This window comes from Lathyrus oleraceus, chromosome 2, assembly GCF_024323335.1.
Source record: "Lathyrus oleraceus cultivar Zhongwan6 chromosome 2, CAAS_Psat_ZW6_1.0, whole genome shotgun sequence".
In the NCBI taxonomy this organism is placed as follows: domain Eukaryota; kingdom Viridiplantae; phylum Streptophyta; class Magnoliopsida; order Fabales; family Fabaceae; genus Lathyrus; species Lathyrus oleraceus.
The window spans coordinates 84,320,725-84,344,644 of record NC_066580.1 but is presented as its reverse complement, the minus strand read 5'-3'; the positions used below and the strand labels follow the sequence as shown (position 1 = coordinate 84,344,644).

At 37.7% G+C, this 23,920-nt stretch overlaps 1 protein-coding gene across 1 annotated transcript; it reads right to left on the bottom strand.

Moving 5' to 3' along the window:
- Window positions 1-10,823: 10,823 nt before the first annotated feature.
- Window positions 10,824-12,149, bottom strand: LOC127122022 (uncharacterized). The gene is made up of 2 exons (XM_051052437.1): window positions 11,841-12,149; window positions 10,824-11,702 (listed from the first exon to the last, which is right to left on the bottom strand). Exons 1-2 carry the CDS (start codon window positions 12,147-12,149, stop codon window positions 10,824-10,826), a joined length of 1,188 nt encoding a protein of 395 aa, XP_050908394.1.
- Between the last annotated feature and the right edge of the window lie 11,771 nt (window positions 12,150-23,920).

Sequence of the window (23,920 nt, the reverse complement as noted above, 5' to 3'; positions counted from 1 at the left end):
ACCACTTTTCATCAATTTCCAAGGCTCAAATGAAGTTGTGATCAACATAACAATTAATTCTCATGCAAAAAGCTTTCCAACCATTACTCATGAGGTGGTGTTTCAAGTTTGGACATGGCATTTTCGAAGACTTGAACATAATGGTCCATCTTTGAAAATCATTTAAATTTACATTGCATGATCCATTAATACACAATTTGCATGTCCAGTTTGTACATGCTTAGCATCAGCTTCCAAATCCAAGTGGAATTGGGCCCTCCATGCGCCTGTATAGGCCCATGCATGGAGGCCCTTTCCATTTATGCAAAGTTGTGATAATGCATTTCAGCATTGCCTTGCCTATAAATACAATGCCATTGCTCTTCATTTCACTAACCCGAAGGCGCCCTAAATGCTATGAAATTGAATCCTCACCCTCACTCTAAAGGAACTCTCTCTTTTTTCTCTCAATTTTCAGATCTAGAATTCAGTTGCATCGATTGTTTTCTTAGATCTAAAAATTCCTAAACCTCATCACCTTGATCCATAGAGTGTACTGCAAGCATTAACACCAAGAAACTATGACTCTAAGCTCTGCAAATCAGAGGTTCACTTCACATTTTATTTTCTTCGAATCAGCTTATATTGTGCTTATTTCTTGTTGTTGTTGTGTGATCTGAAGTCCTCTGCATAGAGGCAACATTCTTGAGCTTCGAATTTTTGAAATCTAGCAAGTTCAGTTGAACACCATTAAAATCCCATCTCTGATTTCTCTCAATGTAGAAGCCTAGAGTGGATTTGGTTGGTACAGGGGTGATGTACATCACCCCAGCTTTCGAATGGTGCTTGGATCGTAGCATTTGGTAAACATTTGTTTCTCTGCAATTTTGAGCTTGGCCGGAGAAGACGGTGGCGCTGGTCACCGTCCCTTCTCCAGATTAGATCTGAACCATCCATCTCATTTTCCAGACCAGATCTCGTCCATCCAACGTTATGATTTATTTAAAGGCCATGTGTTATTCAGTTGACTTGTGCATATGGTGAACGCGCGCTTCCTGACCGCGTGATGATCCACGTCAATTAATGAGGTCTCATCAGACGGTCCACGCATTTTCACATTTTCTAATTTCTGATTTCTATTTCTTTTAATTCCATTTCTTTTTAAAAATTCATAGCTCCTTCATTATTGGTCCAAAAAATATGAGACCAATTTCATTTTTCTCCTTTTAATTTCTAGTTTCTAAAAATGATTTTTAATATTTTTTATGTTATCATTTGATATTTTTTAGGAATTTTCTCTTTTCTGGTTATTTTTAATTCATTTAAAATAGTTTTTGATATCCAAAAAATACAAAAAATATTTTTCCAACCTCTTTGAATGATGATAGATCTATGAAAAATATTCTTATCAATTTATTAATTGATTAGAGATTTATTTGAGATTTTAATTCAATTAGGTAATTTTTATGCATTTTTAATTGATCAAAAATAGTTTTTGACTTCTAAAAATGTTGAATTTTTTTGTCAAACTTTGTTTGACCTTGTTGAACTTGGGATAATTCACTTGGACTTTTCAAAGTTGATTTGAAGTGAGTTTGAAGTTTGACCTTTCTTTATTATTTTAATTCAAGTTTCATTTTAATATTGAAAAATACCAAAAATATTTTATTTGTTTCTTGACTTTTAATCTTCATTTTGCTTCTGTTTTCTATTGTTTGACCTTGATCTTCTCTATCTTTGGTCAATGCTTGTTGATTATTTCATTTCATTTCCATTAATGTGCTTTAATATTCATCTTCTTCTTCTTCTTCTTCTTTTTTCTTTTTGATCAATGAGTTAAAGATTGGTGGTTAGCCTTGATACTGGAGGTTTAACCTTCCTTGATTCAAATCTAATTCAACTTGATCATGGATCAAGTGAATGGCTTTGCATTAAGGATAGGTTGCTTCCTAATCAAGCAAAAAACCTAAATCAATACAAGATCATTTCTCATCTTCTTTTTGGCATGACAAGTTGTAGGAGTTTGATTCACTAATCAAAATCTCTAACTTGTGTTGTTGCCTACATTATTATTGACCGACCTCAGATAGTTGTGACTTCTACATAAGTCCAATTACGATTGCTTAACATAGCGCTAAATTGCGTTATGGAACACTAACTCTAATACTAACTGTCGCACCTCAAAAAATGCGATTCCTCGCGATGGTCGCGGAAAAATTTAGTTCGAACAGAGTCGCCACCGAACTTTATTTATCCCAATGAAGGAATAGGAAAATATCGATAAAACCTTTTAGAAAATGGAATAATGGTCGTCGCAACCATATTCGGGTTCGGGAGTCGATTACGCAAGGGGAAGGTATTAGCACCCCTCACGTCCGTTGTACTCAACGGGAACCTTTTAGTCTAATTTGCTATTTAAATGTTAGTTGAATGTTATTTTCTTGCTTCGAGTAATTAGAGTTAATAATAAAGATGGATGAAGACCTCAGAAGGGGAAAGGGGAGGTTTTTTATTAGTGTGCTCGCGAAGATACAGCAATCTCCTGCCTACGTATCCTTATGGTGTAATAAGGAAATCAGAGCATTCGTAGTTCGGGCAACTACGGTTTTGGTGTGTTTTGTTTGATGAACGACTGTGTAGGTCGGCGTTCTAAAGGCTAAACGCTGGCTTGTCTACTCTCGGCGGAGGCTTAAGCACTGGTTTGTTGTGCGCATTAGAAAGGATTGACAGTGTTCTTTTTGAAAGGGTTTTGGTCACGCGGGGGTGACAAGTTGAATTGATGTGTTTGGGTTTGATTGGTTTCGATCGCGCGGGGGCGAGAAATTAGTTTGATTTGTTTTTTTGAAATATTTTTTGGAGAACGACGAAAGATTGAGCAATGTGGTGTTCACCAATCGTCCAATTCTTTCGAGGAATAGTAAGGCGTCCGCCTTCTAGTCCCTTTTCGTTCGAATTATTTTGAAAGTTTGTTTGTGGATGTTGAATATGCACGGTAGTGAGGCGTACGCCCCCTACTTGCTTATTCAAAGAATAATGAGGCGTACGCCACTTATTCCTTTATCCAAGTTTATTTAATGTGTTTTAGTCGGAAGTCGATAATTTGTGCAATATGGCGTTCGCCAATTATTCAAATAATCGAGAGATGGCGAGGCGTACGCCTCTCATCTTTTATCATCCGAAGTTTAAATTGTAAAAGATATGTTTGGATGTCGTATTTGATTTGTGAAAATGATTTGTATTTTGATAGGCTTTAATTTGATGACGAAGATTCGAGCAATATGGCGTACGCCAATTATTCGAACAATCGAGAGATAATGAAGCGGATGCTCACTATTCTCCTTTTCATCTGAAATATGGAATTAAGAGAATGTTGTAAGAATTATATTAATTTGGAAGAGTGATTTGAATTTGTATGATTATTAAGGTTTTAATTGAATGACGAAAATCCGAGCAATATGGCGTACGCCAATTATTCGTATAATCGAGAGATAATGAAGCGGATGCTCACTATTCTCCTTTTCATCCAAAATATGTAATTAAAAGGATTTGGAATTTGTAAAAATGATTATGATTTGAATTTGGAAATTATATTTGATTTTGAAAAGTGATTTGCAATTGTGTGATTTAAGACTTAATCGGGTGACAAGAACTCGCGCAATATGGCGTACGCCAATTATTCGAGTAATTGAGAAATAGTAAGGCGTACGCCTCCTATCTCCTTTTCATCCCAAGTTTATGTTTAAAAGAAAAGTCTTTCAAAATTGAGTTGGTTTGGAAAATAGTTTGAGTTCATATTTATGAATGAAATAAATTTTGTTTTGTGTATTATTTCATCTACTCGATTAATCAATAACCAAGTAGGTTTCATTGTAAGGAAGCCCAAGAGTAAGCTATGTGAGGTTGATGGCGATGCGAAGAGCAATCGACTTATAAGGGTGTTTTTGAAATGGGCTCGATGTTTAAATCGAGAATTGTATGATTTGTGCTTTTTTGAAATTGGTTTGTGTTCTTGGTGAATCAAAATTGACTTTGTTTTTATGAAAACACGGTGGAAAAGAAAATCCTTTAATTTAATTATCTCAAATAATTAATTTAATTAAGGTTAATTAAAAAGAAATAATCAAACAAAAGTTCAATTAATAATATTTTTTATGAAAACAAAATAGTGACAACGTTGACTTATAAAAATTGAATCGGTAACAATATGCTCAAAACCGGTTAAGGCGAGATAACAAGGATTAATGTTATTCACAAGTTCATAACACGGTGAAAGTGTTCTTTTGATATACTGAAATTTGGGCGGTACTTTGGTACAAGATTACCAAATCCACGGGCTCAACCCCAATTAAAACGCAATGAATTTAAACAATAAAGACATCAGTATAGCTTGAAAGTTATTTACCATATAAGAGGTGCAACAATATCTAAATAAACTAATGGGCCTAGTTATTTATTCCAAAAAATCCAATATCCCAATTGAATTTACTTCTGAAAGAACATGGATATACATAACTAGATGGGTAAATGAGAACGCAGCTTTTCCAACCGTTAAAGAAATGATTCCAACACCATAAACAACATATAAAACTATCGGCTCAAACGATTACATATACCTCCTCAAAGCTTCTCAATATCACAACTTTCATAAAAATTCAAAATAGGACATATCACCCTCAATGTGCACAATGAGTCAAGCATAGATGAAAACAAAAGAAAATTAACATACAAGCCTCAACATAAGCAGAGCATCACCGAAAGGCTATCCAGGCAGGCCTGAACCAAAACGCTCTAGACAATTAACGAAAGAGAAAGCTTATATTTGAAAATAAATAAGTAGATACCATCTAAATGAGCTTAACTAGTACGCACTAGTCAGCGTCCAGAAATAGGTTCAAAACCTGAGCAACGTCCATTTGTTCTAATACGAAATAAGACCAAGCCTTATGCCATTCTATTGATAAACAATACTCAACATCAACATAAACACAGCAATGCCTAGTATATTGTAGTGTGAGAAAAAAAAATGTGAGAATCAATAAAAAGAACTCAGAATGTTACCCCAAGAAAACTGAATGTGCTATTTTGGTTAAAGAAGCACGATGTAAGAGCCAATCCGACGATTATGACCATGGTTGAGAGAAATCGTCAAGAGCTCTATTGAAGCATACGTGAAATTGTTGGGAGGGTTCCTTCTTTGAATAGCTTTTACCGGCGGTTTCGTGGCATGACGAGGTGATTTGGTTGTTGCTATCGAAGGTGATTTGAGCTGGAACCGACAATGATTGTTGGTGTTGTTGTGTGTCGTCCGCGGTGGTTGTTCCCCAAATCTTAGAATGATACCCACAACCTGCACACAGATCAACGACAGAGACAACCAAAAAGAAAATAACCTCCTGGAATTCGAAAATGACGAAACAGATTTGAGTTGAAGCTATTGTGTTATCTGCTGGAGGCGTTTGGGTTTTGTGATGGTTTTGGGGTTTTTGACGGTGGATTGAAGGATGAGCGAGGAACTTAGCGATGATGATGATGGCGATTTGGGGTGGTTTCGTGGGTTGTGGTTTTGACGGACGATGAAGGTTTTGAAGCGGTGAAGGTCGGCGGCGGTAGGGTTTGTACGGTAACGGCGAGGTGAAGTTTTGAGGGATTTCGTTGAGTTTCGTGTTGTGGTTTTGAGAGTGAGTGAAGAGATGGAGTGAGGGAAGGTGAGGCGGTAGGGTTTTGAGAGTTGAAGATGGGTTTGACGGTGGAGCTGGTGTTTCGTGGTGATTTGACGGTGACGGTAGGACGATTGAAGGTAAGGCACTGAGGTTTGGTTGAGAGAGACGATGAATAGGGTTTGTGTGTGGCGGCGGCGAGGCCACGAAGATGGATTTCTGAGTGGAGTTGTGAGAATTTTTAGTGTAGTAGGTTGTTAGGTGGTAGCTGGAGAGTGTGAGGTGAGAAGTTTTTTTTTCTGAGTAAGAGACGTGAGGGTTTTTTGTATTGAGAGTGGGCTGAGAGACTGTTGTCTGTTGTGCGTGAGTGGAGAGATTGCGTTAGAGAGATTTTCTAGGGATTTTCTGCGTGAGGTGGGTGAGCTGGAAATATTGAGTGGAGAGAGGGAAACCGGGACACGTGTCGAATAGAGGGGAGAGAGACGTTTTAGGGGAAAAACGTGAAAGAGAGGGTGAGGATCTTTTTGTTTTTTTTCTTCTTAGAATCCAATATATACATTCTACACTTATTATTTATTTTAAAAATAAACTCATAAAGTTTCTAACTAATGTTTAATTTGAATAGATTTTAATTATTTTAAATAAATAACTAAACCAAAAATATTTGACCAATTAATAAAATAAAAATCGAGTACAAATTTGATTCGGAAAAAATTAAACCGGTCACACTAAAATTGTCAGCACAAAACAAACTTATTATTAAAAAAAATACAGTGCTTCCTCAAATTTTGACAACTCAACCGATTTGTCTGTATTCTCAAATAAATTCGTTCTGACCGACATTTCAGGTGTTATTCATGATGAAATGCATGTCACGCTATGCATATGATGTAAACTGAAAAATGAAATCGAAATTATGAAAATTTAAAATGCCCGGACAAAATTGGGGTATGACAGCTGCCCCTATTTAATTACCTTGAACCAGAAAGTATAAATGACAATAGTCTTTGTACATTCGTGGTGGAAGATAATTAAATACGAAAAGACCCGAATTTTGTCCTTTGAAATGCAATGGAGAAATGCAGAAAGAAAATGCAGTGGGAAATACAGTAAGAAAAAGTTATTAGAAGGTAAAATGAAACAATCAAGACTTTCTGGGAATCGTCAGAACAGTATCTTGGATGTCATAATCGAGATATTCCAGTAATGGAATGATACCTCAACTGTATCTAAGACTTTCTGATAATTAGCAGAACAGTGTCTCGATTTGAACGCATGAGATTCTCTGAGGATCAACGAAGCAGTACCTTATATGATATAATTGAGATATTCCGACAAGGGATCGATACCTCAACCGTATCTAAGATTCTCCGAGGATACTTAGAGCAGTATCTCTAAAAATGAATGAGACTCTTCATATTGATGAAGCAGTATCTCAAACAGCGGAAATGAGATTCTCTGTATCGAGTCGAAGCAGCATCTTATCTGACAGAATTAAGATATTCCGAACAAGGGAATGATACCTTAATTAAATCTAAGACTCTTCGAGGATACTAGAGCAGTATCTCTAAAAACTGAATGAGACTCTTCATATTGATGAAGCAGCATCTCAAACAGACAACTGAGATTCTCCATATAAATGAAGCAGTATCTCAAATGTTTATCTGTTGGGGGAAATATTTTAGACAAGACTCCTTTTGGAGGAGATTTACTATAAATGCTCTGCAGTGGAAAAGCTCATAAGAGACTTTTTAGGGTAACCTCTGCTTGGGGAGCAATGATAGCAAAGAGGTTGGGGAATATCATTATTAATCACAAAGTTGAAGAATGACTGGCTGGGAAATAATTCCACGAGCACATGCAAGGTAATAACTCTATTGAGGAAAGTCCGGGATACACATGGATGACCCTGGATCTTGATATTTTGTGTTTGTATGATGTTCCACTTTGGGTGGCAATGCCATGCATGGGATGATGCATTAGATGCATGAAGAGATGCAATCGTTGGGGATATTTAGGATGTGTATGTATGAATGCGAGTAATTTTGTTCATTTTTTATGAAATTTCTGTTTTGACAGGAGTGCTTATGCATGGGTATGCTGATGATTGATAGGATTGTATTTGATGAATCTTCCCGTTTGGCAGGAAAATTATGCATGAAATGATGCATGTGATGCATGTGGGAATGCAATTGGGTAATTGGATGTTTTTGTAGGGTTTTATTCTTGATTGCCAATGAGGTTGGACTTTAAATGGGAATTTCCAGATGAGAACTGGTGAAGAATATTGAACTGTCAGATGAAAACAGAACTTGAAGGATATGTCACCAGACGAGAACTGGTGGAAATAATTGAAATGTCAGATGGGACTTTTATTTTTTTGTTTGTCAGACGAGAACTGACTTTTAAGGTAGGCTACCAGACGAGAACTGGTTAAAATAATTAACTACCAGACGAGAACTGGTATCGAAATAAGTGACCTACCAGACGAGAACTGGTATTAAGAGATAATTTACCAGACGAGAACTGGTATTTGGCAAATGATTTTTCGTACAAGAACTAATTTTTGATATAGTTCGCCAGACGGGAACTGGACTTTGGGATAAGTTGCCAGACGAGAACTGGACTTTGAAATGAATTGCCAGACGGGAACTGGGCTTTGAAATAAATTTCCAGACGGGAACTGGGCTTTGAAATAAATTGCCAGACGGGAATTGGACTTTGAAAAGGTTTGCCAGACGGGAACTGGGCTTTGAAATAAAATGCCAAAAGAGAATTGGACTTTGAAAAGGTTTGCCAGACGGGAACTGGGCTTTGAAATAAAATGCCAAACGAGAATTGGACTTTGAAAAGGTTTGCCAGACGGGAACTGGACTTTGAAATGAATGCTAAACGAGAATTAGACTTTGAAAAGGTTTGCCAGACGGGAACTGGACTTTGAATTGCCAAGTGATGTTGGGCTTTGGTGTCGTATTTTGTGTTACAAGGCTTTTTGATGTCAGGTTCAATGTTATGGGGCTAGACCCGATGAATGCTATGATATGCATAGCTTTATGTTAAAGCAAAGCGACATGACTGATGCATGAGGATGATTTATGTAATGATTTGAAGGCCTTCAAAATGCCCCTGCGTGGGTATTGGAAGAGAATGTTCTTTGCAGGAAGGCTTCTGTCTGTCAACAGGTTATTTTATGGGGTGATATCATGATTCCCCGACACTCATCTTGAACTCTGCAGTTGACTTGCGGAAAAAGCTTTTGCCTGAACTGCTTGAAAACATGGAGAGGGCTCGCTCTTGTATGGCTCATCTTGCCCCAATGTGATGGGTTTATGCAAAATGTTTACCTTGAAAGGATTTTGAAAGCAATTGTACCATAATTTGGAGACGGCTTGCCCCAGAATTTTGATCCATGAAAGGATTTATCCTTGGTTAATCGACTCTTGGAGTGGTTGACTTTTCTGTGCTCTTGAGGTAGCTTGCCCCGGTATGAGCGTTGAAGCGACTTAACTCACCCTAACTGAATATTGAGGGGGTCTGCCCCTGGCCAACAAAATCTCTAGGTGATTTGCCCCTAGTTAATAGAGTCCTGAGATGATTTGCTCTGGATCAACTGATTCTTGAAATGACTTGCCCCTGATTAACAGATGTTTGGAGACTGTTTCAGGCTGACCAATTCTTGGAGTAATCTTCCTATGATTGACCGATGTTTAGGGTGGCATGCCCCTGATTCATGGATTATGAGGTAGCCTTGATTCTTGTTAGCACCAACGAATGTCCAAGTTCCTCTAATTGTTCTCTATTGTTGGAATTTCCCTGACGTCAAGTACTGACTTGCAGTTAAAATTGTCTGTTCAGAAATGGTAATTTTAATGCGATACTCACGCAAGTTTTGAAAAATCATTTATTTGAATGATGTGATAGTGTGAAACAAGTGGACCATGAGTCCAAATGTAAGGCTGATTTAGCAATTTTAAAGTGTGAAAGACACAGTGAGAATAATGACATCGATGTTGAAGTTTAGCAAATCTTTAGGAGTCAGTTTACACAACTTTGATGTAGTATGCTTTCAGAATAAACCCTGCTTCAATTAGGTCTTTTATGGGTTGTAACATGGCCTGGTTCATGGTTATCGAAACAAAGGATATGAGGCTCAAAATTATTTTTGTACCCACCCTTCTTTTTGATAAACTCCAATCCTACGCTCAGTTAATTCAACATACACATTCATCTTTTTGAAGGTGTAAGGATAAAGATGGTGATTCAAGGTCTCTTGAAATGGCAGCCACCTTATTTTGTTTTTTTTTGAATGTCGGTGACCCTTTGATTTTAGTATGGTGGTCACTGAATCTTGTTTTGGTTTTGCTGAGGATTTTCGTGACCTCTTTTGATTTTTTTTCTTGATCCCTAACTTTTGCCTGAACTACTTTTGAAGCTTTTAGTCCATCGGGATTGCCCTAATTTTTGCCTAAGTTGCCTCTTGGGTGTTCAACTTAGCGGGCTTTTCTTTGATTTTATTTTTGATAGGTTGTGACTGCCAAGTCAATGGTCCTTGAAGAACAACCGTCATAACTTTTGGATTTTCCAGGGTTCCTTCGACACTTTAGGATGTGTGCGAAGAATGTCATGTAGTTGATCCACAAACAGGATATTTCGTCTTGTAATCCGAATGTGTAGTTAGATTAACTGAACACTACCCTACCCCAGGTTTAATGTATGGTTTTTTAGATCCGAAAGAAACTCCTACTTCTAGGCTCGAAGTGGTTGACTAGGGATTAACTCCTTATCTCTCCAGTGTTTGGGAATTTGAAACAATGCCTGTACATCATCAGCAGGATCTTATCTGAAAGCATACAGTCAGCAATTATGGGTATTTTATTTTCGTCATCCTCCCTCCAGTTTTGCTAAAACAACAGTTTGATAAACGAGATGAGGTGGAGAACATGGATGTATATTTTTTATATAAGAGAAGAAAAATGAGCGAATGTGAGATAATTTGTTCAAAATATGCGTCATTACTTCATTAATATTACCATTAAAGACAACAAAATTTAAAAGCAAGTAGCATTTAATCAACAAAGAAATTACAAATGCAAATGAAAACAAATCAGTCCAATGATTGCCAATGTTAAGGATGTCTTCCTGCTTGAACCATTGGCCTTATAAGATACTCTCTTGAAGTCTTCGAACTTATTCAGACGAGAGGTTGACATGCACCAACAGATTTCCGTCTGGAAAGGATATGTACTTTTTGTCGATCAACTGTTGAACCTTGGCTTTGAAAGCGTTGCAGTCTTCGGTCGAGTGCCCTATTGACCCGGCATGATATCCACATTGCACATCAGGGTCATATCCAGGTGGGTATGGTTCTGGTAATGGCCTGAGAGACTTGGGATCCACCAATGAACTTTGAATCAAATATGGTAGAAGTTGACTGTATGACATGGGAATTGGATCGAGAGGAGCATTCCTTCTTTCCAGATTGTTTCGAGGCCTAGATTGGTTCGAAGGCTGATTTTGATATCCTCGACCACGAGATCGTTGATTTGCGTAAGGAGTACACCATGGTTGCTGGTATGGTGCTCTCGGCGTTGCTGGTTGCCTGACATCTGTTATGACTGCATTGGTTTCATCCTCTTCTTCCTTTTGGGAATTGTTGAGGGATTCTGTCTCGCTAGCTTGGCTGCTCGAGGCGCTTTGGATTCTTCCGCTTTTTAGGGCACTCTCGATGCGTTCTCCAATTGTCACTAAGTGGGCGAAGTCTGATAACACATTGCCTACCTTCCTTTCAAAGTAAGGACTCTGTAAGGTATCCATAAACAAGTCAACCAATTCCTTATCCAAGAGTGGTGGTTGCACTTGGGCTGCCAATTCTCTCCATCGTTGTGCATATCCTTTGAAAGATTCGTTGCTCTTTTGGGATAAGCTTTGCAGCTGCCTTCGGTCTGGAGCCATGTCCAAGTTGTAGTTGTACTGCTTCAAAAAAGCATTCGCTAAGTCTTCCCATGATTGAATATGGCTTCTTTCCAATTTCATATACCAGCTCAACGATGCTCCAATCAAACTGTCCTGAAAACAGTGAATCATCAGCTTGTCATCGTGAGTATGTGATGCCATTTTTCGAAAGAACATCACCAAATGGTGCCTTGGACAACTATCCCCTTTGTACTTCTCGAAGTTGGGTAATTTGAATTTCGGGGGGATTACCAGGCCTGGTACTAAGCACATATCAAGCCTAAAATTGTCATTTACATCCATTGCTCGGACTCTCTCCTCAAGGGCATGAAGCCTTTCAACATCAGGATTGGTCAATGGCATCAACTGGGATTGAGTAGGAATGTTCACTTGTGGAGGATTATAGTCAGACAGAGGGTCATACATTGGGTTGGTAATTACAGTAAAGCCTGATGAGGAACCAACATTCTCTGTGACACCATGTTGAAAATTGTTTTTTGATTGGGCTAGCCTAGCCTCCAACATCTGGTCTACCTTTCCTTTCATGTTGTTCATATCCATTTTCAACTCAACTTGATTATGTTCTCAGTGATCCCTTGTCTTTTAGTAGCTCTCAAAGGTTCAGTACGAGTGCCAGGAAATCAGCCTGCTGGTAATTAGCAAAAGGACGGGATGAGTTTTTTGTATTGGAAAATGATATGCAATCCATGCTGATGAAATGCGAATGCATGCAATTTTATATTTGTATGCAAAGAAAATGTAATGCAGGTATAATTAGGATCCAGGATATCATGAGTATCATATGGTACACCTTATACGGAGGTTCTATGTTCTCTACCCCACACACAAAGGATGGCTCCTAAGGTTGTTCGTTTTCAGGATAAGAACTTAGAGTCATGGACCAAGTTCAGTCTTCCATCGCAATAATGGGCTAGCCACATTGAAATGGAAATTCTGAATCAGTCTACTCTGAGTGGGATCCTCGTATTGTTCGAACAGGGTGTAGACCCTTCGGTTCAATACTACACGATCGCCAATCATGAAGACGAACTTCAGTTTAAGATGAGGTTCCCAGAGTCATGGATCATATTCATCGTTTCCTCGCAATGATGGGCTAGCCATATTATGATGGAAATTCAGAGCAGATCTACTCTAGGTGGAGTTCTCGTATTGTCCCAATGAGGTGTACACCCCTCGGTTCAATACTACACAACTCCGGGTTCTAAGTTCTTCTCAAAGCTTGGGTACGGAGCTTATCTCACAGCATGTGTCAAACACCATAGATCACCCACCATAATAGCAGAATAAATTACATAGCTCAAATAATACATCAAGATATACAGAAGCAAATAAAAGGCGGTATTCTAACATTCATAGCAAATTGACTAAGTTAGGCTTGACTCTCTCTTGCTTGGAGCAGGATCCCCAGCAGAGTCGCCATCTGTCGCACCTCAAAAAATGCGATTCCTCGCGATGGTCGCGGAAAAATTTAGTTCGAACAGAGTCGCCACCGAACTTTATTTATCCCAATGAAGGAATAGGAAAATATCGATAAAACCTTTTAGAAAATGGAATAATGGTCGTCGCAACCATATTCGGGTTCGGGAGTCGATTACGCAAGGGGAAGGTATTAGCACCCCTCACGTCCGTTGTACTCAACGGGAACCTTTTAGTCTAATTTGCTATTTAAATGTTAGTTGAATGTTATTTTCTTGCTTCGAGTAATTAGAGTTAATAATAAAGATGGATGAAGACCTCAGAAGGGGAAAGGGGAGGTTTTTTATTAGTGTGCTCGCGAAGATACAGCAATCTCCTGCCTACGTATCCTTATGGTGTAATAAGGAAATCAGAGCATTCGTAGTTCGGGCAACTACGGTTTTGGTGTGTTTTGTTTGATGAACGACTGTGTAGGTCGGCGTTCTAAAGGCTAAACGCTGGCTTGTCTACTCTCGGCGGAGGCTTAAGCACTGGTTTGTTGTGCGCATTAGAAAGGATTGACAGTGTTCTTTTTGAAAGGGTTTTGGTCACGCGGGGGTGACAAGTTGAATTGATGTGTTTGGGTTTGATTGGTTTCGATCGCGCGGGGGCGAGAAATTAGTTTGATTTGTTTTTTTTGAAATATTTTTTGGAGAACGACGAAAGATTGAGCAATGTGGTGTTCACCAATCGTCCAATTCTTTCGAGGAATAGTAAGGCGTCCGCCTTCTAGTCCCTTTTCGTTCGAATTATTTTGAAAGTTTGTTTGTGGATGTTGAATATGCACGGTAGTGAGGCGTACGCCCCCTACTTGCTTATTCAAAGAATAATGAGGCGTACGCCACTTATTCCTTTATCCAAGTTTATTTAATGTGTTTTAGTCGGAAGTCGATAATTTGTGCAATATGGCGTTCGCCAATTATTCAAATAATCGAGAGATGGCGAGGCGTACGCCTCTCATCTTTTATCATCCGAAGTTTAAATTGTAAAAGATATGTTTGGATGTCGTATTTGATTTGTGAAAATGATTTGTATTTTGATAGGCTTTAATTTGATGACGAAGATTCGAGCAATATGGCGTACGCCAATTATTCGAACAATCGAGAGATAATGAAGCGGATGCTCACTATTCTCCTTTTCATCTGAAATATGGAATTAAGAGAATGTTGTAAGAATTATATTAATTTGGAAGAGTGATTTGAATTTGTATGATTATTAAGGTTTTAATTGAATGACGAAAATCCGAGCAATATGGCGTACGCCAATTATTCGTATAATCGAGAGATAATGAAGCGGATGCTCACTATTCTCCTTTTCATCCAAAATATGTAATTAAAAGGATTTGGAATTTGTAAAAATGATTATGATTTGAATTTGGAAATTATATTTGATTTTGAAAAGTGATTTGCAATTGTGTGATTTAAGACTTAATCGGGTGACAAGAACTCGCGCAATATGGCGTACGCCAATTATTCGAGTAATTGAGAAATAGTAAGGCGTACGCCTCCTATCTCCTTTTCATCCCAAGTTTATGTTTAAAAGAAAAGTCTTTCAAAATTGAGTTGGTTTGGAAAATAGTTTGAGTTCATATTTATGAATGAAATAAATTTTGTTTTGTGTATTATTTCATCTACTCGATTAATCAATAACCAAGTAGGTTTCATTGTAAGGAAGCCCAAGAGTAAGCTATGTGAGGTTGATGGCGATGCGAAGAGCAATCGACTTATAAGGGTGTTTTTGAAATGGGCTCGATGTTTAAATCGAGAATTGTATGATTTGTGCTTTTTTGAAATTGGTTTGTGTTCTTGGTGAATCAAAATTGACTTTGTTTTTATGAAAACACGGTGGAAAAGAAAATCCTTTAATTTAATTATCTCAAATAATTAATTTAATTAAGGTTAATTAAAAAGAAATAATCAAACAAAAGTTCAATTAATAATATTTTTTATGAAAACAAAATAGTGACAACGTTGACTTATAAAAATTGAATCGGTAACAATATGCTCAAAACCGGTTAAGGCGAGATAACAAGGATTAATGTTATTCACAAGTTCATAACACGGTGAAAGTGTTCTTTTGATATACTGAAATTTGGGCGGTACTTTGGTACAAGATTACCAAATCCACGGGCTCAACCCCAATTAAAACGCAATGAATTTAAACAATAAAGACATCAGTATAGCTTGAAAGTTATTTACCATATAAGAGGTGCAACAATATCTAAATAAACTAATGGGCCTAGTTATTTATTCCAAAAAATCCAATATCCCAATTGAATTTACTTCTGAAAGAACATGGATATACATAACTAGATGGGTAAATGAGAACGCAGCTTTTCCAACCGTTAAAGAAATGATTCCAACACCATAAACAACATATAAAACTATCGGCTCAAACGATTACATATACCTCCTCAAAGCTTCTCAATATCACAACTTTCATAAAAATTCAAAATAGGACATATCACCCTCAATGTGCACAATGAGTCAAGCATAGATGAAAACAAAAGAAAATTAACATACAAGCCTCAACATAAGCAGAGCATCACCGAAAGGCTATCCAGGCAGGCCTGAACCAAAACGCTCTAGACAATTAACGAAAGAGAAAGCTTATATTTGAAAATAAATAAGTAGATACCATCTAAATGAGCTTAACTAGTACGCACTAGTCAGCGTCCAGAAATAGGTTCAAAACCTGAGCAACGTCCATTTGTTCTAATACGAAATAAGACCAAGCCTTATGCCATTCTATTGATAAACAATACTCAACATCAACATAAACACAGCAATGCCTGGTATATTGTAGTGTGAGAAAAAAAAATGTGAGAATCAATAAAAAAAACTCAGAATGTTACCCCAAGAAAACTGAATGTGCTATTTTGGTTAAAGAAGCACGATGTAAGAGCCAATCCGACGATTATGACCATGGTTGAGAGAAATCGTCAAGAGCTCTATTGAAGCATACGTGAAATTGTTGGGAGGGTTCCTTCTTTGAATAGCTTTTACCGGCGGTTTCGTGGCATGACGAGGTGATTTGGTTGTTGCTATCGAAGGTGATTTGAGCTGGAACCGACAATGATTGTTGGTGTTGTTGTGTGTCGTCCGCGATGGTTGTTCCCCAAATCTTAGAATGATACCCACAACCTGCACACAGATCAACGACAGAGACAACCAAAAAGAAAATAACCTCCTGGAATTCGAAAATGACGAAACAGATTTGAGTTGAAGCTATTGTGTTATCTGCTGGAGGCGTTTGGGTTTTGTGATGGTTTTGGGGTTTTTGACGGTGGATTGAAGGATGAGCGAGGAACTTAGCGATGATGATGATGGCGATTTGGGGTGGTTTCGTGGGTTGTGGTTTTGACGGACGATGAAGGTTTTGAAGCGGTGAAGGTCGGCGGCGGTAGGGTTTGTACGGTAACGGCGAGGTGAAGTTTTGAGGGATTTCGTTGAGTTTCGTGTTGTGGTTTTGAGAGTGAGTGAAGAGATGGAGTGAGGGAAGGTGAGGCGGTAGGGTTTTGAGAGTTGAAGATGGGTTTGACGGTGGAGCTGGTGTTTCGTGGTGATTTGACGGTGACGGTAGGACGATTGAAGGTAAGGCACTGAGGTTTGGTTGAGAGAGACGATGAATAGGGTTTGTGTGTGGCGGCGGCGAGGCCACGAAGATGGATTTCTGAGTGGAGTTGTGAGAATTTTTAGTGTAGTAGGTTGTTAGGTGGTAGCTGGAGAGTGTGAGGTGAGAAGTTTTTTTTTCTGAGTAAGAGACGTGAGGGTTTTTTGTATTGAGAGTGGGCTGAGAGACTGTTGTCTGTTGTGCGTGAGTGGAGAGATTGCGTTAGAGAGATTTTCTAGGGATTTTCTGCGTGAGGTGGGTGAGCTGGAAATATTGAGTGGAGAGAGGGAAACCGGGACACGTGTCGAATAGAGGGGAGAGAGACGTTTTAGGGGAAAAACGTGAAAGAGAGGGTGAGGATCTTTTTGTTTTTTTTCTTCTTAGAATCCAATATATACATTCTACACTTATTATTTATTTTAAAAATAAACTCATAAAGTTTCTAACTAATGTTTAATTTGAATAGATTTTAATTATTTTAAATAAATAACTAAACCAAAAATATTTGACCAATTAATAAAATAAAAATCGAGTACAAATTTGATTCGGAAAAAATTAAACCGGTCACACTAAAATTGTCAGCACAAAACAAACTTATTATTAAAAAAAATACAGTGCTTCCTCAAATTTTGACAACTCAACCGATTTGTCTGTATTCTCAAATAAATTCGTTCTGACCGACATTTCAGGTGTTATTCATGATGAAATGCATGTCACGCTATGCATATGATGTAAACTGAAAAATGAAATCGAAATTATGAAAATTTAAAATGCCCGGACAAAATTGGGGTATGACACTAACCATTAACATTTAATTCTTGCTCTTTACATTTATGCAATTTACTATTCTTGTACATATTATTCATTTGCTTTTTCCTTTTCTCATTTGAGCACATGTTTATGTTAATGCAATTTGCCTTTTGCTCACTTGAGCACATAATTGTGTATATATTATTGTGCTTGTGTTTTGTTTTGATTGTTGTGGACCAAATGCAAAAAATGGACAAATGGACTTAGTTTCTAGGATATTCCCTATGCAAAATTAGAGTAAAAAGGCCTTAATGTTGAAGATGGTTTAGAAGGACCAAAGCTCTAAACTCACTCTTGTCCATTCTTGATTTACTTCATAGAACTCTTTGACGTGTTTTCTTTTTTACTAGGGGAATCCTATTTGAGCCAAATTGAAGAACCATTGCGATGTTCATCCAAAGTGAAAGATACAAGAGCCATTGGGGATCTTCTAAGAGCTTGTTTGATTAATTTGATTGCTTGAGCTTACACTTTTTTGCTTGCATATTCAAAAGGATGGGAGCTACTTGGATAATAAATATGATCTCAAGAGAGGAACTCCATTTGTGGTCTTGTTTCTTATCCTTCATCTCTTGTATGATTAGGTCTTTAGCCCTTCTTCTTCTTCCCTCCACTCTAACCCAAGCCAAAACTTTTGTGCAAACATTAACACTTGTTTTCAAACATTAGAAACCTAAGCGTTATGCTTTTGATTTTCAAACTTTCTTTTCATAACACTTATTTTGAATTGAATCTTTAAGTCAACTTTGACCATCTTTTACAAACACTTTTCATTGGTGTAAGACCCCATTTTTCCCCTAAGATCCCTCATGGCATCATAACATTGCATTGCATAGCCTCAAGGATCATTGAGCATCTTGGCTCCCTTTCCCTTTGGGTAGGGATCTCTTGTGAGTGGTTTGAGATCACCAAGCATGCTTGAATTGTATATCATTGCTTTTCTTGTTTCATTTGCTAACCAAAAGCACAAAAAATATGTCACTAATATCTTTTGTTGTAGCTTAAGCAATCACCAGGTCAAGAGCTTCAAGAAGATCCTTTGTGCAAGAGATGAGCTTCAAGAAGATCCTTTGTGCAAGAGGATCACATGATTATTATAAGGAGATTACATGAGCTAGGGTTTCATTTTGAAGCAATTTCATCAAGTGGTAAAGGTTCAAGTCAATCAAGGCATTTCAAGGTCATCTGAGGACCAAAAGTCAACTATGTAGTCAACTGAGGGCTATGAGGTGGGGAAATGAGTTGAAACACCTCAATCATGTTCAAATGGGGTCTATTCATCATTCTAAACATCCATCTTGAAGATTCAAAGGTCATGGCAAAAGTTACTAAAAATGGAAAATGACCTATAATTCAAAGTTTCCAAATTTGGCAAGTTTTTGGTCCACATTCAACTTGACTTGTCAATATCAAAGAAGTTTCAAATGGATTTTTGGTGAACATGAAAGTTGTAGATTTTTGTCTCCCCTTTCCAAAAAGTCCTAATTCATGTCCATATGATGAATGGTTGAGAAGTTATGATCATTTGATCACAAGGTATGCATGGAAATTCAAAATGGCATAACTTTTGATACAATGCTTCAAATTGGTTCATTCTTTTTGCAAAATGCTTCTCATGTTCAAGACATCTCAAAATGGCATCATTTGGCTCAATTGTGCAAAGGGATAATGGTCAAATGTTCATTATTTCACACATGTGCAAATTGAAGAAAATATTCAACATTCATTTTTGGTTTAAGATACAAGCAAAATAACACTTCCATCTTGACCATTGGTTGCTTTTGAGTGAATTCCAACCATAACATGGAGTTGATCACATGTATTATGGCAAGGAGAGCTTAATTTGCATTTTTGCAAGATGCTTCATATCTCACTAATCATGATTAACCAATGGAAAATATGATTAGCATTGTCATTAGCATGAAGTATAAATACTGAAACCCTAATCATAACTGAAAGAACAAGCATTTTCAAATCAAAAATTCAAGAACTCTTTCAAATTTCTCTCTCTTTGATTTGCATTTTTCTTCACACAATTCTCCAAGATCTTTGCATATTCTTGTTCCTGGTGCTTCACTGAGCAAGATTCATCCACTGTTTGGAGCAATTCATCAAGGAATCGAGCAGTACAAGAGCATGAACATGGCAATCAAATTTGGAAATTAAAGTGGATTCAAGAGGATTCAACCGTTCATTTTTGCTTAAAGCTTCATAGGAAGATCATAGGAGAAGATCTGGAGCTGTAGAGCTTGTGAGGACACGTTTTCAGAAAGCTCCATTCCAAGGTGACTTCAATTTCGATCTCTCCTTTTGCTGTTTTTAGATCATAGATGTGTAGATCTTGATCTTGATGTGTAGAGCATGAGTATATGTTTAGAATTGAAAATGACTGAGTATGGAGGATTTATTGTGGACTGAAAGTTTGGATCTCAAAAATGTTTCCCTTCGATCTGAAAAATCTAGAAGGAATTAGGTTGAATTGATATGATATCTGGAACCTACGTTAGAAACCGGTTCGAATGATATAAGTTTGAGAGAATTCTGGAAATTCTTACGGCGGAGCCACCGTGCGTCTCGCCGGAGAAGACGACCGGAGCTGTAGCTCCGGCGTCTGCGTGTTAGCTAGGGTTTATGATATGGATTCCATGTGTGCGCTTGCTTGGACGATTGATTGGATGTGATTCCTTTGACTGGAGCCACGCGTGCGTTGAAGCGCTGAGTGGCATGCTGATGTGTTTTAATGAAACGGTGCGTTTCAACATTTGAACCTGGACCATTGGATTGATGAGCGCGCCATATCGTGTGGTTGTGGTATTTTCTGAGTTTATTTGAATTAATTTGTTTCCCTCCATTTCCTTTTAATATTTCAATTATTTTGCTTGTTTTGATTAATTCATAAAAAATACAAAAATGATCCAAATGAATCCCAATTGTTTTTCATAGTTTTGTATTGATGTCTATTTTTTTATGGTGCTGATTTCATGAATTGTTGATGTCTGGATTTTTATGTGGATATTTTTTTATGAACATTGTGCCAAATGGACCTATTGCATTCAATGCCTTGTGAAATTCTCTATGTTGAACCTTTTGATCTAATCTTTTGCATACTTGACATTCATACATGATGTGAATTATTAGTCACTGGCTTGGAATTTTTCTCACATGTTATCATCATTTTTGACACATAGAGATAAATGTGACAATTTGTGTCACATTTTTGACATTGAATTGGTGCATTTTTGTTCACATAGCATTTGCATCATTCTGGATTTGATTTTTTGCATGTTGAATATTCATGTCATGAGAAACTTATACAAAAAATCTCAAGGTCACTGCATGCTTTTCTGATTTGATATGGATTTTCTAAGTTGGAAGCTCATTTTGTGCATATTTTTGAGGCTTTTTGAAGCATTTGAATGATATTTGGAGTATGGTGGATCTTTGGCCATGGTGATTGGTGTTTAGTGATTCATATGGTTCTGTTTAGGGCTTGAGATTTGATTCATCTCATGCCATTGGTTGTTTGTGCTTTGTTGTGTTGATTGGATGTACATAAGCTAACTTTGTTGTTTTGTTTCAGGATTGGATACTTAGCATTGGTAATTGAGTTTGTTCTCACCTTGTGAGATGCAAATGCATTTGAGTTCTAACCTATGTTTGTTTTGTAGGGTTTTAAGTGATATGGTGAACTCATGAGCTCATTTGAGTGCTTGGGTATTATGCATTGAATTGTGCAATTGTTGGAGAGTTTCACTGTTTGTCTGTTGGTTTTATGACTGAAGTACTGACTGTTTAGTATTTGTATAGGTACCTTAGTTGCTTGCTTGCTTTAGCTTTTGCTTGAGCTTTGGATTGTGGTTGACACACCACTCAGGTAGTTAGCTTCTTACTTCATGTAGTCTGAAGTCCTGTCACCTTTTTGGCAGGCATTTTGCTGGCAAGTCCTCCTTCAGAGGCTCTGTTTGTGTTTGTTTAAAATTGTGCTCAAAGACCTCCAAGGAGAGGCATGTGTTATCTGATAAGACCTCCAAGAGAAGAGGCAATTGACGGATAAAAGGGATTAGTAGTCAATCCCCCGTTATTCAGTGAGTCGTTCTTTATGCTCGCACTACGTGCTGATGCTTCTGAACATGTGCCCCAGATCTTTGTCCAAAGTCTGTCAAGTGGAAAAGGATCCCACTTTCTGGATCCCCACGCTTTCTTTGTCATGAGCTCACCCTGGCCAGGGTTAAGAGCATGAGGTCTCATCCTCATTTACACTTTGATAAGCTTCACCCTAACGTTCAATGTTAGTTGTTAAGAGCTACAAATTACCCTTTACAGTTTGGCTTATTTGTCGAGGTTGACATGACCCCTCTTGACTAAAGCCCACCCATTGTTTGAGCCTCTTGTATGGATATAGGGTGTGATGTTTGTTTACTTGTGAGTTAAGTTTTTGTTAGAGACCTCAACTTAGGGATGTTGATTGCATGACAACTATTAGGCTCGAGTCTTAATCTCCCTATTAGTTTGTTGTTTCCCTGGTCTCTGGAACTTTTGATGTGTGTGCTCTTGAACTAGGAGTTTCCATTTGAGCTTAATGGGAGGATCATTACCATATTCATCCAAGTGCAAGATACATTGAGGATCTCTTGTGAGACTTGTTTGATTGCTTATACTTTGTGCTTGTTTATTCCAAAGGATGGGAGCCACTTGGATCATCAATATGATCTCAAGAGAGGAACTCCTAGTGTGGTTTCATTTCTTATCCCTCATGTTTTTGTTTTCCTTAGGACTTACCCCTCCTTCTTCATCTCTTCACCCTAACCCAAGCCAAAACCCTTTTTGTGCAAACATTTAACCTTTGTTTTCAACATTAGAAACCTAAGCCTTATGCTTTTGATTTTCAAACTTTCTTTTCATAACACTCATTTTGAATTGAATCTTTAAGTCAACTTTGACTACTTTTGTATATACTTCTAATTGGTAAATATAACCCATTCAAATTCCTTTTGTGGTTTCAATGACCACTTCTTAATCAACTTTTTTCATAACCTTTAGCTATTAGGTTTGAGTTATCTTTGTGGTAGATGTAATACTCACCTTTGTCCTTAGTGATGGACAATGAGTCTTCCATGCTTATTATAGGGTTAACCCCTCACTAGCATGTTGAAGCTATCCTCACAGGTGGACTTGTGGTTTTAGGTTGAGTTTTCTCCCTTTGATAACAAAAGACCTTAAGGCTTTTGGACCAATCAATCCACTCATTTGTTTTGAGATTTTTACCCCGAACTACGAGGTTTTGATCCTAATCTTTTTATAAGAGGGTATGTAGGCAATGGGTTTATCCATCCAAACACAAAATGTAAATAACTTGTATATTCTCTTCTCATCTCTTCAATCATATTTGCACAAATAAAATTTTCACAAAACAAACAACCTTTGCAACAAGTATGAAAAGGGCTCCCTAGGAGTACCTAGGATGTTTTGGGTGCCTAACACCTTCCCATTGCATAACCAACCCCCTTACCCAGATCTCTGTTTCTTTTACTAGTTTTTGTTAAAACTTTTAGGTTTTTGTTCGCTTTCTAACCATTCCTTTGGATAAATAGAAGTGCGGTGGCGACTCGACTTTGTATGGTTTACCTTGGGTTTAGTCAATATCTCCAATGGTAACGAATACCCCGCTACAGAGAAGTGGCGACTCTGCTGGGGAGGGATTTCCTAGTGGGTTTTGCCAACTTTTCATGCTTGTTGTATTATATTGTTTTGGGACATATTTTTGTGCAATTTGGGATTACTGTATTGTATGTAATGATTGAATTGCTTGATATTAATTCCTTGTATGCTTGGTGATCTTTTTGAGATGAGTTCTATACCCGAACTCGAGCGCACTTAGGATAGGAGAATGGCATAGTCTTGTTGACTTGTGTGGAGTTATTCCTTAGCAAGTTGACTTGCAAGTCCATTCACTTGGTGGAGGTCATGTTGGGATCAATAATGTCACACAAGTAAGTTGTGGTTAGACATTACTCTTTCCAATATAGACCTTAGAAGCCAAGGACCTTAGTTTACCAAGCCCATCTTGGCCTATTCTTAGGATGTAGTGCAAAAGTCGTTCAAATGTAAGATTTGATACGATTGTTATGCGATACTACACTCATAAGAGTCTCTCTTGAGAATATTTTTGGAATACGAGTAGTCGTTTCTCCGATAATATCCGAAAGATGGGATGATGACTATGGGAACCTCTTGTAGAACATGTTTGGTAGGTTTAAACCCTAGTACATTCCCTTTGGGTGGTTCTTAACCGAGACTCCATGCTCGTGACTTGCAACAAACCCTTGATTCATGGTTGATCCGTTCATATATCCTTAATATCAATGGAACTTGGGTGTTGATAAGGTGTAAACCATGATCCACCAAAATGGATGATTGATATTAAGGATAATATG